Source organism: Amia ocellicauda, chromosome 1, assembly GCF_036373705.1.
Source record: "Amia ocellicauda isolate fAmiCal2 chromosome 1, fAmiCal2.hap1, whole genome shotgun sequence".
Lineage (NCBI taxonomy): Eukaryota > Metazoa > Chordata > Actinopteri > Amiiformes > Amiidae > Amia > Amia ocellicauda.
In genome coordinates, this window is record NC_089850.1 from 28267894 (window position 1) to 28286531 (window position 18638).

An 18638-nucleotide genomic window follows, 5' to 3' on the forward strand; every position below is an offset into this window, starting at 1 on the left:
GAGGCAAGGAAACCTGGGCAACTCAAACTCCGTAAAACTGTGATAATTTCTTGCATATATAGATTTTTCTCCTGTTTTTATGACTTCGCTTTATTCACGGTCGGCAGAGGCAATTTACAGTGTTTGGCACAGTGTCTAGCAAAATTTCATAACCAGCTGAATATGAGCTCTCGTCGGCACATGTTTTGATTACTTTAGTGGTACCTGCAGGTTACTTTCTTTTGCATCATAATAGTGCCACTGCAATTCAAGAGTCTTCATTTATTCAGGGTTGATGTATTCTCTGTTGGTGTACATTTTACCTAAGATTGACTTTATTTTCTCCATTTTTTTATTGTTTTTTGTGGCATGCATAGATCTTGGCAATCAAGTACCTGAGAATTACAATTTGCATTTTTATTCACACTGTTTGGAATGATATGCTTGATCAGTGCAATGTAAGTTTAAGTAAATCTATATTCTGCCTTTATCAGGCCTCTCAGAATAACAGTTAATTGGTATTACTATGCTATCTACTGTTACTCACAGTCTTCAATCAGTAGATAAGGTTCCTCTTAATTTCTTTAGTTTTTTGGGGGAACAAGGTTTATATAAGTAAGTGTTATTTTATTCTTTATTAATTCAATGTAAGATCTTAGTCAGAGCAGAGCAGTATGTTTAATTGGAAGAAGGAACAGTTGGGAAATCATGAAATCCAACAAAATAGAGACTTTGACAGATTGCATTGTCTTTCATGCTCTGTCCTTGGTTTGCCATAAGGGCTTTTCACCTGCAGTCTTTCAAATGAGACAACTGCAATAAATGTGGTCTAAAAGAAGAAAAAGGATGTGATCATTTGATATGAAGGGACGCATTGTAGGTTCAAGTGGCTTCTACAGACCAGTTTGTTACAGAGAGGAACTCTTAGCTTACCTGAGCTTCAATAACTACATTCCACTCCCTTTGCCAAGAGCCTTGATTCTTAAGATCTTAAGAGTATATTGATTTCTGACGGTGTTTTATTAGGTGTTAATGAGTCATGAAAACATTGGTCGTAGAGCAATGTTTTGCTCTTATGTGTACTAGATCATAGTTCTGAATAGGCCATGTAAAGGACAGGAGCTACCTCATGTGAATTATAACCGCTCTCATAAATAACGGAGGTTTCTTCTAAATTTTGCTAGCTCAATACCTTTGATTAATACCTCTTTGCACTTACTTGCATGACTGACCTCACACTCTATTAGAAGAATAATATTGATACTGTTGAAAACACAAAATTGATATCCTCTTTCCTCTAATACCAGTCATGTTCAGAAAACTTCAGTGATGAAAATGCCTAATACTTTGCAAATATCAGATCTCAAGCCTAATTCATTCCACAGCTCTCTTGATTGAAATGCAGTTTTCCTTTAAAATGAGGAAATCTGTTGCAGGAATCCCCAAACCGTACACCATTGTAAAAAGGTATACTGTAATAGGCAGTTCCCCTGTTTTCAACATGGCATTTCCCTTGTGTATTTATCAGTTTCAGTACTTTAATGCAATCAAATTGATAATAGCAAGAAGCAGAAGCTAGTAACTTTTAAAAAATACCGCTTAATTGCAGTTAAGCAGGGTGCATTAGTCTTTCAGTTGAGGCTAACACATTAATAATGGTTTAATACCTGTTTAATAGACATTTAAATAATGTGAATTCTTTTCAATTACCATGTTCTGTTATTGTTTTTTGTATTATTATTTAGCATTGCTTTTTGTTTGTTCTTTAAATGTTTAAATAGTGTTTTCTGAAATGAATGCACCATTCTGTGCACTGGGAACAAATGTGAAATAATGACATTCAATCATTATAATAACTAACTATCTATCTGTCATATATATATATATATATATATATATATAAATATATATATATATATATATATAAATATATATATATATATATATATAAATATATATATATATATATATATAATGTGTGTATATATATATATAATGTGTATATATATATATGTATATATGTGTGTGTGTGTGTGTGTATATATATGTATAGACAGTACCCATATATTTCAGTACTTATTTATAAGAAGGTCTATTTTTTCATAAATATTTTCCCTTCCTGTCTTAACTGAAAAATGTACCTGAATACTATACAAGGATGAAGTAATTGTGCTATCTCTTTTGTCACTGGGATTGAAATAGCTGCATCCTTCACTAAAGCCCAATTAGTACTCTGAGAGTTTGTGAAAACTCTTTCCAGTCCCGTAATGTAGCTTTTCATGTGTTATTTTAATCTGCCAGTTATTGCCGTTATTTTCTCTCTGCTTATTAAAAAATAATCTTTGAAATTTGTATTAGACAAAAGAGTATTTTTATACTTACAAAAACCACCTTATCAGATCTAACGTTAAATGAGAAATGTGCAGTGTAAATTTAGCAAATCTATCATGCTGCCACTCATTTTCCCCAGCCTTGGAATAGCAATGCCCAATGGCTTTTTATTAGAAGATCAAAGCAAACCTTTTCTCTTATTGTGGAACTTTCAATTACATATGCAGGATGATTCCAGCTGATTGAATGCACAAACTGTAAGGAAAACAAACAATAAAAAAATAATCATCTTACATTTTATGCCTGACTTCATTATAATAAATACAATTTGTTAAAATTAGCTAGCATAAGGTGTGTCATTGACTTTGAAATCGATACATAACTTCTAATGGATTTGTACCGGCGACTTTGTAAAAGAAACAAATGCTGACTGTGAAAAACCCAAATAATTGACTCCAACTTTGCAGACTGTTCTGAAAGAAAGCCTGCAGTCTTCAAACATGTTTAATATTGTTGTATCTTGTTTAAAGTGTTATTAAGTACAAATTTAAATTTAACACAGGCTTACAGATATTGAAACCCAGATTAGTAATGATTAGTGACTGTTCTGTCTCTAACTTCAGACATTTAAACATTTTAAACAAACCAAGCCTTGTGGGAACAATTGTTTAGGACTAACTGCTAATTTTCAAGAAACTATTTATCTTCTGTTGTGACAATTAAAAACAATAACTGTGGGTATCAAAAACTGAACATGTTGCAACAGATATTTATGTGATCTTAGATGTATTATAAATCAGGATTTTCCCATTCATTATTCAAACAGGATAAGCGGCTGATTTCAATACATACACATTTCAGCTTGTCTGTGCGGGGCTGTCTATGTATTTGAATTACGAAGGAATTCCCAATCCAGATATGAGCTCCAAGACACACTCCACTTGAAGAAAGGAAGTCTCCTAATCAGTCTTTCTCAGACCCACTTATTCTCCACTGAACCTGACCTAATTAGCACTTGATTAGAAGTGCTTGCTTTAATGCAGTGAGGTGAATCGGTGTCTTTACGAGTTTTCCCCTGCTTGTTCCAGTGGAGCTCTGTAAACACCTTTGTGGCTCAAATCACCTACTCAGGTGCCTGTGTTTTGTTCTGAAAACCTTTTGTAGAGGTATTTTATTTGATTTGATATGTTTTCACAGGATTCGCACAAAAGGAGCCAATTCTCTCCCTGCCTGATGTGTAGCTAAAACTGAGTTCCAGTCAGAGTTTTACAGTTGGTCTCTTATCACCCTACTGGTGTGCAGGTGCTTGTAGTTTCAGAAGAGCTCTTTCTAAGATTCCTATTTTCTTGGGCCTTTAGTTCTCTGAGTTTCTACTTTGAGATCAGAGGCTCCTATTGAAATGCTGTTACTGAGCTCTTATCCAAAGGAATGGATTACAGGCCAATGTATTGTAAATGTGTCAGACAGAACTCATCTCGGTCTCTCTTCTGCTGAGCTAGAGGCAAAAACAAAGCACGTGCTTTGTTCACAATAATGACAAATAATCTTCTTAGTGCTAGAAAGCTGACATGACTATTATTTTCAGTGCTGAAAAAGTAATAAATAATTAAAGGAAATATGTGAGTGAAATGTCCCCCCTTTCTTTTACCCTTTTCTGTGACATATATCACAAGGTCAATACTGTTTCATTACAGTAGTGTCTTATACCTGTTTACAACATTTAATATAATACCTAATATTGCAACAATAACATCTTGATTTATTTTATTTTATGATTAATGCTTCAGATTTATATACACACTTGCATAAGGATTATTATTATTATTATTATTATTATTATTATTATTATTATTATCTGTATGGTCAATGGATGTTGATTTATAATCCCTGATCCTTATAAATATGAAGTTAATCCATCTATCATTATTATTTAAAAAGTTCTCTAATGTTAGGTTTCTTCCATCTATAAAAAGACACTCATATTATCCTGCACTTGTCAGTGCAGATGATGGTTCTCAACTATATTTAACATGCTATAAACTAGTCAGACGGTTGTCATTTGCTCAAGTGTTTTAGAGTTATTCAGTATCTAACTGATTTGGAGTTAATGGGAACCTTAATAAATACATTATAAAATAATATGAATCTAATGCTGCCGTTGCCATTTAAACTAAGCTGTTATTTTCACCTTTATTGAAAGTGCCGTTGTGGAGGGAACATTTCTATTTAAAAAAACAACAACCTTGAAAGTATTTTTCTTAGAAGTGTCCAGAAGATTGTATTCTATAGCCTGTGGCAGTAAAAAAAAAAATCCTCAGTGAAACATGTTTTCATTAAGTGTTCATTAGTGTAAGAGAGTGTGGAGTGTGTGTGTGTATATTTTCTCTATATTTTGTAGATGCGTGTATGAGGAATCTTTAGAAGAAAAAGTAAAACTGCTGCTCCATTATGGTTTTTATGGATGTTGGACTGTGATTTGTGGTTAAGGTCATGTCTGACCACCAAAAACAGGAATGGTGACCTCATAAGTAAATGAAAATATAGGAAAGACAGTTTACTGTGAAACTGGTTTTCACCAGCCTTGAAGCCTATTCAGCTGTTAGAATAGGTTTCCACCATCGGAAAAGTTGAACAGGTTGAGCTCTCTGAATTTACCTTTCACCATAAGCTGGGAGCCTGGCCCTATTGCACTTTTCTCTTTTTTCTTTTTTGTTTCCTCCTCCCATTTTGGGTGGACTGAAGTTGTGCCAAAAGAGGCCTCAGGAAGTGGGAGTGTGCTTGATTTTTGTGAGCCAGAGTAGAGGAGGGGAGAGGGAGGATGCTGATTAAAATAATAAACAGCTGCTGGAAATAGACGGATTACAGCTCCTATACCCTGTCACAACAGTATACTGGTGGAAAGCAGGAGTTTCCAATCAGCGTGGACACCGTGGAGAGCGGACAGAGAGGGACGTGAGGTGCAGGCCAGTGCACTGGGCCCAGGACTTCCCCGGGCTCTGAGGAAGGAGGCTATCTCTGTGAATATCAGTCCTGCACTGCAGCAACATGTGCCTGTGAGCACCTGAAGGGGGATCTCATCTCGCCTCTAGGTGTTCCCTGCCCTGTCTGTATGTCTGAAACCACTCACACTGGCCTTGATCACTCACTTTCGGGCGCTAGATTGTTTGTTTGCGGAGTATTTTAACAGTAATTTTTCCTTATACGGATATTGCTCCATCGACGGATGCTTCATACTTTCCCTTTCTTTCAATTTCCTGACGTGGAAACCCTTCCTTAAGCCGAATGAACTTGGACCATGTGCTTTCCTTTTTTCCTCCTCCCCTCCTCTCTCTCTCCCCTATTTGCCTGGACGGAGGTCTTTTTGTAAATGTAATTGAGAACAAACGCTGCACCAGGGGCCCATGAGTAAACAATTTCTTTGCGAGCGCTCTGGAGTCTGCAGGTCATTAGAGGGGTGAACAAGAGTGAACCCTGAGCCTGCTGAGGTAAAGAGAGGAAGATGTTTCGGTGCCATGGACCCTGCTTAACAACAAGCCAGTGCTTCACTCAGGGACTTTCCTTTGACTTGTAGTGTTTTGGGGAAGTGGAGTGCAGAAGTTGTGTGCCAAACCGAAAAGATGATGTTACAATGCAGCCAGGAGAGGCAAAAATACAACTGCTGTGCAAATGGAAGGTGTCTGTTCTGGACATTGCCACAGAGAAGGACATGCTTTAAAGTGGAGAACACATGGCTACGAATGGGGGATCTGTGACTCAAAGATGTAATCTATGGAGGAGCCCAGTACCCGACAATGATTGGCTTGAACTTCAGCTTGCAGGAGTTACTAAAGAAATTTGAACAGGTACACTTGAAAGGAGAGAAAATGCTATGTCACATGGGCTCATCATTTTGTTTTTAAATATTGATATTAAATCTAAGTAGAACCCAGCCAGGGCTTTTCAGTGAGTACATGCTTTTAGGTTGAGTTGAACACTGAAGTAAATAAGTATTGTGATAAATGCTGTGGCTAAAACCTGCCATTGACAAAAAACAAAAGTCAGCTCTTTTGTTTGTGACGTGCATTAAATATTCACATTTATGTAGTTCCTCAATCTTTTGGTTTTGAAATTGCTCAGACATACTAATGGTTTTATTAAAAAATAATAGCAAATGTTTCAATGAAATTAAATTTAATTTTGATTGCATTTTAAATGTATATGACACAGCTTTGTACTGTTGGAAAAGAGTTTGAATTAGCCTAACTCCTTCTTTGTGCATGTTGGTGTCATTCTTAAAGCATGTGTTAACCAGCCTTAAGTCTTGGATTGCTATAAAAAGTTATTACTGAGCTCAAAATGGGGAAAAACAAAGACACATGTCAATTTTTTGTTCTTATTGTTATTAGTTTAAATCTAAAGTTAAACTTAGAAACTTTAAACTGAGAAGGTGATCTAATGCCTAGGTTTATTACGTGAATGGATGGTTAACCAGCTGGTAAAAGCAGAGACACTTGGTTTAATATGGGGATGTTTCTGTATGTTCAGTTCTATCTCAGTTTATTGTTTTCCCTACCAACATCCAACTGCGGATTTCTGATTGTTCCCAGCAATGCATCTCTGGAGGTAAGATTACCCCTATCAGCTCTAGTAAGCACTGCACTGTGTGAATCACAAGACTAGTCACTGACATGTATTCTTTCAATTTATTATCCTTTTTTCATTCCCCCTATCCATGAAGATTGTTGCCAAAATTTAGGGAACTGGTGAAAACTGAGCCCTAATTTCTTTGCTATATTCAGATGTTTTGAAATCTCTCTAATTAGTGTTTTTATTCCTGAAGTGGAAATTCTGCAACTAGAGATGAGAACTCTGGACCCCCTGCCGTCTCCGAGGGCCCTCATTTGATCAGTTTGAGATGTAGTTGTCAATGTCCCACTGTATGCAGAGTGATGTCTGAGTAAAGAAGGATTACCTTTCAGGCATAAGCCATGTCTTCTATTTCTATTAGATATTACCTGCTCATTTTTTTCTGCATATTATTAGCCAATGATTAAATAGTGTTTTCATTTTAAGACAAATTGCGGTGTTTTCTCTTCCCCATTTTCATTACTAGAGGCATTCAGTCTCCTCTTCAGTGTAATTCCTAATTATATGTTTGACCCACATATCCCTAAATATTCTTTTAGATCCTCATTTTTAAGGGGACCTTTACAGTATTGGCAGATACATTAGCCCATTCAAACATCTATGAAGAGTAAATGGCAAAGGGACATGTTTTTAATAAATGTAAACCTGCCTGCAATTTAAGACACCGACTTGTACAACTGTTGATTGTTGTCTAAAGATACCATCTCTCTTTGTGGGAGGAAAACTTCTCCACACTCTTGGGTAAATTAATGAATCTGCTTTTAAATTTTTACAAAGCTTTGCTAGCTTTAGTATTCTTTAAAAATGTATCATTTCCAAATCCCTTGCCTCTGTAGTAGGTTTACTTTTCAATGGTGACACTTAAGGCTAGAAAGGATCCTAATTAAATCTTGGCATTGAGCAAAAGACTTTTGGTTTGTTCCATTGGAAAATGTTACACATTAAGCTTTAGGATTTTTGTGAATATAAACACAGCACATAAGGTTGTTATTTTAATGTATTAGTGTTTTATTTAGCCAACTTGGAGCATATAATATGATCTCTGCAGGTTTAATGACATGATGAAGGATGATTGAAAGCAGTTGAACGTTGCTGTTTTGAATGCTTAGCCTTAAAGTAAATACACAGATAACAATATACTAACAGTTATAATAAGTAGTATTAGTTATGTGCAATGAGTACAATGGGTCTGATTATTTTTTACTGTTATTATGTAACGTTACATTCTGATATTATTTTTATTCACTGTACTTTTAGTTTACTTTTTAGCAGCAGGACAAAAGCTCCTCGCAGTAGCTGTGTTGAATATACCATTCGTTCTCCTGAATGTAATTACCGTGGTTAATTGCAGACACATGCCTCGCCTTCTGTAGAGCTTTCCAGATCAGAATGAAACACAAACTGTTAATACATTAGGTTTCTAATGCTGTTTTAAATTATGCTTTGATAAAGAGTTTCTGAATTTGTGTATATTTAAAGTCATGATGTCTTAATTTATATTGGATTTTAAGTGTGAACAGAATTTTCATTTTTTCGCTCGTTCTGATTGTTACTTTAGTGAGTTGTGAAAAGGCAAAAGTATAACACCATAATCCTTACATCAGCCTTGCGCAGCACAATAATAAAATTATGACTTTCTTGTTAAAAATATATAAAACAGTCAAGTGTTAAGATTAAGGTAATCATTTAATACTTTCATAGTTTATCATACATGCCCATTAGAACTACAGTTTAATTATTTAGAATTTTATTTTCAATTAAAATGTTTAGATGATTTATTGGAAGAAAAACAAATTTCCAGAAGGCAGTTCCTGAATGGACTGCAGGAGGCCCAGCTTGCTGCCACGCTGACGAGATGAATTTCCTCTCGCTGGTGCCAGTGTTTTAAGGAGGCCCTTTTCCGCACTCCTTTTCACACTGTGTAGGATTAGCCTGCTGCCCCAGCGATTTAATTCCTGGAAGAGCCTGATCTCCCCCACTCTGGAGAAAACATCTTCAACCTGTCCTTTCTGTCCTCCTATCTGTTTGATTGAACTGTTGAATCAAGAGGGATGATGAGCTCTCTTATGTTGTGTCCACATCGTGGCTGTGAGTGCACCTTTATTCCAGATACATGGTGCTCACAGATCTGGGCTTTCAATTGGGTCTAAGTCCGCTTTAGACTCCTCTGTGTGTGATATTCTTTCCCCCTTTCATAAAAACAAATAATAAAAATGAAAGTATAGATCAAATGCCTGTTCAGTAACTTAAAACACTTTAGGGAGTAACATAATCTCTAGAACTAATACTTTTCCCCATTGGTTTTTGAGGTTTTGTTTTTAAGCTTATATATGTTCTAATTTTTTTTATGGGCCTGACAATAACAATTACACATGTTTCCATTTTTGTTTGTGTGCCGTTTTAAGATGTTTGCACTTGGGAAGCAGATAATGATCCAAGATTACTTACAGTTAGATGTTATAAATAACGTGTATGGCAGGAGACTCTTTCCCTGAAGCAAAGACTTGCTGTCAGCCGTCTTTGTGGTGGTGGTGGTGGAGGAGAGACTTTAAAAAAAATGTAACTAAGTCTTTTGTGTCAGTTTGCTGTACTTCTGGGAGTCAGGAGATAGCTGCATAATTTCAGACTGCAACAGAAAACTGCCACCTCACAACACAAGCGTAATAAACCTCAGCCTCCATTGAAATACTGAAGACAGGCTCGCTTGCAGCTTTTAAACCTGATGTTAATTAATGTATTTTCATTTTGTACACATTTTTTTTCAAGTTCTTCACATCTTACTCAGGTTTGATGTACTCTCTCATCCCCAGGATATTCAGGCTGAGATTGATGCTCACAATGACATCTTCAAGAGTATTGATGGCAACAGACAGAAGATGGTGAAGGCTCTGGGCAGCTCCGAGGAGGCCGTGTTTCTACAGCAGCGATTGGATGATATGAACCTGCGCTGGAGTGAGCTGAAGGCAAAGTCTGCCAACATCAGGTAAGCCATCGTCAAGCCCTTCCTCAAAAGATCCTGAGTGAGCTTTAGAGGACGGTGTCTGCTGATATGATACAGCTTCATAGAAAGCTAACAAGCAACTTGAAATGTAATCAAACAAGAAGAGACGACAAACAATATCTCAAGACAACAGCAACATGGATAAGCAGATTCATGGATTAAATCCAACTTAACTGAGTGGGTATTAGACAACATTGTAATGAGATTATACCATATATATATATATATATATATATATATATATAAAACACTCTACTAGATGTAATGCTTTTATATTTAGGTATCATTATGTGCTAATGCTATGTAATTATAGTCACAGAGTGCTGCTACTGATAAATTTGTAGTCTTCAACTGCCTACCTTATAGGCTATAATGCATCTTTAGACAAGAAGGGACTTTCAGGAAAGACTCTTGGCCAGCATAGTTTTTTCTTCAGTGTTGCCATGGTAGCTTCTAATATCTGAGTTATAGCTAACTCATACGGTGGCAAACTTACTTAACACAGTTTAATGGCAAGAAAAGACAGTATGACTCGATCTGTCTTCTATCAAGAAGGATTTACATGAGCTATTAAAATTATGTAAGTCAATGCAAAATTATCTTTGATGGGCAGATACTCTAAACACAATTATCTTCCGTCAATCCTTCAGCAGCTGTGTAATTGTGACAGTTGCTGTCATTTGAATATCCAAATTCAAGAGTCCGGTTTGAAACGTTTTCTGTTCAGGAAGAGTGCGGATAGATAATAATGAATAATTTAATCGTTTCTTGTGTCGATTAACATATTCATTCTCCTCATGGTGATTCAGCTGCATGTGTCTGTGTACTCTTTCTTTAGGGCACACCTAGAGGCCAGTGCAGAGAAATGGAGCAGACTGCTGGCCCTGCTGGAGGAGCTGTGGAGGTGGCTGAGTCTGAAGGATGAGGAGCTCACAAAACAGATGCCAATCGGAGGAGACGTCCCGGCGCTGCAACAGCAGCACAACCACTGCGCTGTGAGTTTAAAGATGCTGCCCTGCCCTCATGCCCTCTTCAGATGGGCATATTGCTGACTATAGCAACACACTCTGGAGAAAGCAACCTAAAACTGTCATCTGTAGGAAGTATGCACATTTATTTTTATGGTCTCTGCATCTCCCTTTAAGCAAAATATATCAGTTATCATATATTGGTTGTCTATTAAAAAATGTGCACTCCCACATTGCTCCTAAATGAACAAAGTCCTATTCAATAATGCTGTTTATGGGTGTGGTGGGGTTGAGAAAACATCGCAACATCATTGTGTTGGAACTATGAAATACTCAGTGTGAACTGATATAATAAGGAAAGGAGGGGCTATGGGTGGCAGTGCTCATAAAATCCTCCATACAGAGAGTATCCTGGGGAGAGCCGATAGCAGTCAAGCTGAGCTGTTTGGGAGCTGTTTCAAGGAGTAAAGCTGCAGGACTGGGTGAATTAAGAGTCTACTACACAATCCTCAGTTGGGCTGTAAGGACTGTAATGTTGTCTGCCTCGGGGGTCTTTGTCGAATCAGGTTCATGGGGTGAAAAATGTTTAGGACAGTTATGCCCCGTTTTTGACCCAGTTTTACCCCCTGTTAGTAATCCATTCAAAAGTACAGATTTATATTGCTTTGTAGGAACTATATAGTGTCATTATTTACACTTCTCCAGCTGAGAAACAAACTGTATTACATGGATTGTTTCCAGCATTATAGTTCCCTTTTGTATTTAAAATAAACTAAAAATCAAACAGGCTAGACACCTGACAGAGACTGCATATTTATTGTTGTATTACACTTAAGCATTTAGCATTATAATAGCTCCTGGGACAGAGAGACAGTAATTAAAACTATATTTGTTCTGTGAACAATTAGTAAGCAACATAATACTGTTTGACAACAACATACTGTACATAAAGTACTGTGCAAAAGTTTTAGGCAGGTGTGAAAAAATGCTGTAAAGTAAGAATGCTTTCAAAAATAGACATGTTAATAGATTATATTTATCAATTAACAAAATGCAAAGTGAGTGAACAGAAGAAAAATCGAAATCCATATTTGCTGTGACCACCCTTTGCCTTCAAAACAGCATCAATTCTTCTAGGTACACTTGCACACAGTTTTTGAAGGAACTCGGCAGGTAGGTCGGCCCAGACATCTTGGAGAACTGACCACAGTTCTTCTGTGGATTTAGGCAGCCTCAGTTGCTTCTCTCTCTTCATGTAATCCCAGACAGACTCGATGATGTTGAGATCAGGGCTCTGTGGGGGCCATACCATCACTTCCAGGACTCCTTGTTCTTCTTTATGCTGAAGATAGTTCTTAATGACTGTCGCTGTATGTTTGGGGTCATTTTCATGCTGCAGAATAAATATGGGGCCAGTCAGATGCCTCCCTGATGGTTTCGCATGATGGGTAAGTATCGGTCTGTACTTCTCAGCATTGAGGAGACCAATCATTCTGACCAAATCCCCAACTCCATTTGCAGAAATGCAGCCCCAAACTTGCAAGGAACCTCCACCAAGCTTCACTGTTGTCTGCAGACACTCATTCGTGTACCGCTCTCCAGCCCTTCGGCAAACAAACCGCCTTCTGCTACAGCCAAATATTTCACATTTTGACTCATCGGTCCAGAGCACCTGCTGCCATTTTTCTGCACCCCAGTTCCTGTGTTGAGTCGCTTGGCCTTGTTGCCATGTTGGAGGTACGGCTTTTTGGCCGCAAGTCTTCCATGAAGGCCACTTCTGACCAGACTTCTCCAGAGAGTACATGGGTGTAACAGGGTCCCATTGTTTTCTGCCAATTCTGAGCTGATGGCACTGCTGGACATCTTCCGATTGTGAAGGGAAGTAAGCATGATGTGTCTTTCATCTGCTGCAGTCAGTTTCCTTGGCCGACCACTGTGTCTACGGTCCTCAGTGTTGCCCGTTTCTTTGCGCTTCTTCAAAAGAGCTTGGACAGCACATCTGGAAACCCCTGTCTGCCTTGAAATGTGTGCCTGGGAGAGACTTGCTGATGCAGTATAACTACCTTGTGTCTTGTTGCTGTGCTCAGTCTTGCCATGGTGTCTGACTTTTGACAGTAAACTGTCTTCAGCAGCCTCACCTTGTTAGCTGAGTCTGGCTGTTCCTCACCCAGTTTTATTACTCCTACACAGCGGTTTCTGTTTTAGTTAATGATTGTGTTTTAAGCTACGTATTGAATTGATGGTCATTAGCACCTGTTTGGTATAATTGTTTAATCATACACCTGACTATATGCCTTCAAAATCCCTGACTTTATGCAAGTGTACCTAGAAGAATTGATGCTGTTTTGAAGGCAAATATGGATTTGATTTAGATCTTTCTTCTGTTCACTCACTTTATTCACTCACTCACATTTATTTTATTGGTAAATATAATCTATTAACATGTCTATTTTTTAAAGCATTCTTACTTCATATCATTTTTTCACACCTGCCTAAAACTTTTGCACAGTACTATACAAAGTGAAGTCAATCTTGTTCAAAACAATATTCACATTCTGGGGAATACACAAGAATGTATCCATTGCTATCAGTGGGTTTACTTCTGTGTTCTGTGTGTTCTGGTCCCTTTTTGAAAGAGTAGTGATGGCACAGGTTTTACACATTTAGTTTTTTATAAATGTTTTTGGTATATTGATATTGGTTGTGCCTTCTTCCTTTTTATTATACATCTTCGAGTTGTTTTGCAAACCTAGACTCATGTTCTACAATGCTTTGCTTGGCTATGCACTTCAGCTTTGAAATGAAGTCTGAATCAGTGCATCTCTTCACCTGTTAAACTGGAGTTTCTGCTGGGAAAACCTGCTGTCCGTCAACACTGGTAGTTTACTCAGTGTTTCATCATCACAACCTAGAATACCTTAAAGTAATACACATATTGATGAAATTCAGCTTGTGCAACTAAATACAATATATATATATATATATATATATATGTATATATATATATATATATATGTATATATATATATATATATATATTCAGTTATTTCAGCTTCCTTTTCTGAAAAGCTCACTTCAAATATTGGTTTATAGTCTTAATTAGAATTTTACACAATAAATATTTATTAAAGCTTCTCTGCTCAAAAGATAGGATATTGTGCAAATTACAGTAAGACTAACTGGACACACCTAGACTGAAAACACACAAAGAAATTAACATAAACTATACTAGGCTTTTGTATGTTTTCAACCACCATAAACAAAGTGATCTATCCCTCTTGTCCATCTCAGATATGGTTTCTGCAGTATATTCTTTCACACATTAATTGTTCTGAGAGGGGTTTATTTAATCACTTTCACTACTTGTTAAATGTTCATCAGATCCTTCAGGCACCCTTTATTCTGTTACAGTTTTGAGAGAGCATTTAACAAAACTGCCGTGTCTTAAAATTCCTCCATGACTTCAACACCAATACTGAGTACAACTTCATTTGAACTTGTTCTGTAACCATAATCACCACCATTTCTCTCAGTATATCATAACTCTCTCTGGTGCTGGTTGTTGATAACTTATATCATGCCTTTCCTATAATACATAGCTTTGCTTCAGGAAAATGAAATTGCACCACTATAAAACATTCGAGGGAATAAAAACATGTTTTTATTACCTTAAAAATACCGCTTATTTAAAACAACTCCATTGGTAAAATGCAGTATTTCTCATCCTCTCAACTCTCATGATAAGCACATTTTTCCTCAAACTATAAATTTGACTTATAACAGTGGAGCTGTGGTCCAGAACGCTCTGTTAAAGCTCTTTCATCTCAGCTATTGCCTAGCAGGTAGAGCTCTACATCATAGCCGCATTCCTGGCCTTGCTGCTGCAACACCTTGCAGGTTTCGGATGCACACCAGACCCAGTGTACCTTAGCTGCTCATGTGTCGATGTGGATAGCGAGAAGCCCTGTTCTCGTTCTCTTTAAACGATATTTTCAGCTCTTTAGTCTTTGCTGTGCTTGTGCATCTATTGATTATTCTAAACACAGCAATATGAACAGAACAAAAAATACAAAGCACATAAACATGTTGTGTTGTCCTATTATAAATGCACCCTCATTCTCAATGGAGTATTTGCTACCCCTAGCCTTTCTCATGCTTCCTGCTTTGACAGTGAAGTGCACATAAGGGCATGCTATACATGGCCGAAAACAAATCTATTCTACCCAATACTCTACAGTCTTTTTTTTGTCTATTTTTAAACAAGGGTAATTGAATGTGCAAATATTTTAAATTTGAATGGTTGGCCTGCATAAAATGCACCATATGAAAATGCACAACCTTTGTGTGTTGCATACATTCAGTGCCGGCACACTCTGACTTTGTCTCAGAGAAACATTGTGGAAGAAAGGCATATTCATTTCTCTAGCACAATTTTATCAAAGTACTGATGTGACATTTGAATCAAATATTTTGATTGTATACAGTCAACCAACCTTACCACAGTTCTATAGTAGCCTTGGAAACTGTCAAATATAGGGAAATGTTTTTTTTTCTCCTGTGTATCATCAGTGAAAATCAAAGAAGCAAGAAAAGCAAAACAATCTCAAAATATATTAAATATCAGGTATACTTATAATTAATGAATAAACAGAACAGTGTACCCACACAGTGTGAAGTTTGGTATGAGGTTGACTAGTGCATCGTACAGGCCAGCTGGTTCATTGTGCTGCTGAAACCCATCTGGAAGCATTACGTCGGCTTTGACATCATGCAATGGTGCAGTAACACTGTTAATACTTTATATGGGCTCATGGATTATTAAGTGATACTGCTTTGCTACCAACATTTGTGACTTGTTCTCTGCCGTTAACAGTTTGCATATTGTACAGGTGCTGTACAGTCTGCTGTAACTTACACAGGACTCCCGACATGTTTAGACCCTGTTCGGCTGATCAAGTGAAGGAGTTGTATTGTTCAGAAAACATCCTTCATCTTCTATTTCCAGCATCTTTGAGTATTTAAATGCTAAGCAGATAGATGAGCTACATCTAGATCTCTTTTTGTCACAATGACAAAGGGGACTGGAATGGGGGTCTCTTCTGGTGCTCCTGGAATACTCTAAAGGGCATAGTCTATTCTGTACATTTATGTTACTTTGTAATCACTTTAAAACCACTGCCTGCACTTCATAGCTCTTTGGTAATGCTTAAATCGAACACTGAAAGGTCACCGGATGTGTGAAGTAAATAAACACTGTAATTTAAACCCTTTTGCACTAGAAGCATGGAAGGCAATTTCTAAGTATTATCACTATACCAATTTGAAGCAAAATGTAGGAGTCAGGAAGATTAGTTAAAAAGAAAGAAATAAAAAAATAGTTGAATGTGTTAGCTTATCCAAGTGCAGGGTTGTAGCCCTGACCTCTACCCTCTGCAATCCAAGTGAGCACATTACCTCATCATGAAAGGGCCAGGCCCAATGAAGGAGCCAGAATATAAAAATAAAAAGCCAGCTGTGAGACCAAAGTGCGCCTGTCCTCACCACCTTTCCTAGCTCTCTGCTACACTGACCTCCCTTCCTTCCTTCCACAGATATAATGTGTTTCTCAGCATTAATGTGCTTCTGCCATCAGTACTCAAGTGTCTGGAAGAAATTATGTTTCCTCGTCAGCAGAAGTAAATGAAAGATGTATTGTAGCCCAAATGAGACCCCTTCCTTATGTGATTTGACAGTGATTGAGTTCACTTTGTATACATATATTTACCAAATGTGTTGCTGTGGTTGATGGTTTTCTTTATTATGACCTCTGGTGTAAGCAAAGCAGTTTTGCGTTCTCAGGATTTTTTTCATATTTTACAACATGTTGTTCTTGGGAATTGGACGTTCTGGTCACCGGTGTGAAGCTTTTGATCTCTGTAGTTTGACTGGGTGTCGATGATGTAGTGGAACTTTTGGCTCAGATTGCTGTGATTTATTTTCAAGGTCTCCAAAGGTTTCTTCAAATTTCTCCTTATATACACACACACACATTCAAATCTGCATTTCAGTGTAATAAATGTGCAGGCCAGAGTATTTGCTGACTTGTTTATTTTATTACTTTTTGAAATATAAATGAGTACAGAAATTAGGTATGATTCTTTATGTTGCCATTCCCTGCAAAGGTAGGCCCAAGATGGTTTCCGATATTTTACAACAAGGTATCAGGTTTTTTTTGCAGCTGCTCCAGGTTTTCAGAAGTTTGGCGACTGCTGTGTTTTTAGTTCAATTTTTAGTCAACTATGTCTTCAGTATTTTACATTGTTTCTTTAATGTTGCATTATTTGTCCTGTTATTTATATTGCTCACTTCATTCTACATTTCTAATATTTGGACAGGAAGGACCTCCATTAGATTTACATTAAAAAGTGAAGAGTATAGTTGTGTTTGGAGAAAGTAGTGGTGGTTTATTTTCTGCTGGTCTTTGGTGAAGATACAGGGTGAGGTGGCTGAGCAGTTCAGACACTTCTTGGTGCACTGGTTTATCCATAAAGCAGTTATTCATTGCTTTTACCTGTACATTACATCTGTTCTTGTGAAAGCAGTTATTATACACATAATATACTCACAAAAAAAGGCCTGATTTTATTTGTTTTCTAAGGACAATGCCTTCAAATGGAACAATGCAGACTGGACAAGAGCACACGTGCACTTAATGCATGAGTGAAGATCCTTGAGATATCAAAAGATCTGTCAGACTTTCATAGCTCCATCAAGAGTATTGATATGATATTGACTTCTGTTTCACTCTTGATTTCCCTAAATCAAAGCGCAGGCTGACACCAGGAATAGAAAACAGCTGCTGTAGCATGGAATAACTGATGCTCAACTGTACCTCACTTAACACCAATTTAAAAATAAATAAATAAATCTGCATTTTCAAATACATCTCTGTAATTTAGACACGGACACTACGGATACTAAGTTCAATCAATATGACCATACATTATATAATGAGTGCAATTATTACATGGCTTTCGATAGAACTCATGGGATTTATAATGTTTAGTAGCTGATAACAAATATAAATCATGTATTAGCAGTTTTAATTACTTAAGGATACAATGCTATGAAAAGTTATTCTATTTGGAAGGATAATTTCTTTAGACTGCAACACAGTGAAACACTTGTCTCACTGTCGGACTGTTTTTGGTCTTATTTTTCTTCCTCTTTCACATATAATAGGTTTTATTAATCAGGCATTTAATTATCTAAGAAGCTGCTTTAATGTCTGTAGGATTAAACTCATTAGTTAAGTTCTTAAATTAATGGAGTACATCGAGGATGCTTACCTTCAGCACAAGGGTATTTGCTTTGCACAAGTATCTCATTGTGCTCAAGTTGTGTTTATTTACTTTTCTTTCCTGAAGGTATATTTTTAGATGTCTCCAGTGTACCTCTTCAGTTATTTCTCTTTGTTCTCAGATAAAACTTAGATGAGAGTAAATGGACAGCTCCGGGTTTTCCTGAGGGCGTTCTGCTCATGATGATCTTCACAGGAGTAGAGATGCAGTGTTAGCTTTTTCAAGTTGTAATGAATAATGTAACATGTTATTTGGTTAACACCATTAATCCTAAAAAAATAAAAAAACATTAATTGAATGCATCGCTTAATTAAAGTTCAAACTTAATTAATGCTTAATTGCTTTAATTTGACAATAAGGAAACATCTAGTCTAGGCTGCCAGGAAAATAAAT

General features: G+C 36.9%; 1 protein-coding gene across 7 annotated transcripts in view; it reads left to right on the plus strand.

Annotated features, from left to right (window-relative positions):
* The window catches only part of utrn (utrophin), a 218384-nt gene that overhangs the window by 130377 nt on the left and 69369 nt on the right, over positions 1–18638 (plus strand). For all 7 annotated transcript variants that reach the window (XM_066700727.1, XM_066700779.1, XM_066700771.1 and 4 more), the window contains 2 exons: positions 9747–9919; positions 10776–10932. In XM_066700727.1, coding sequence (XP_066556824.1) covers positions 9747–9919; positions 10776–10932 — 330 coding nt within the window. The remainder of the gene's footprint in view (positions 1–9746; positions 9920–10775; positions 10933–18638) is intronic.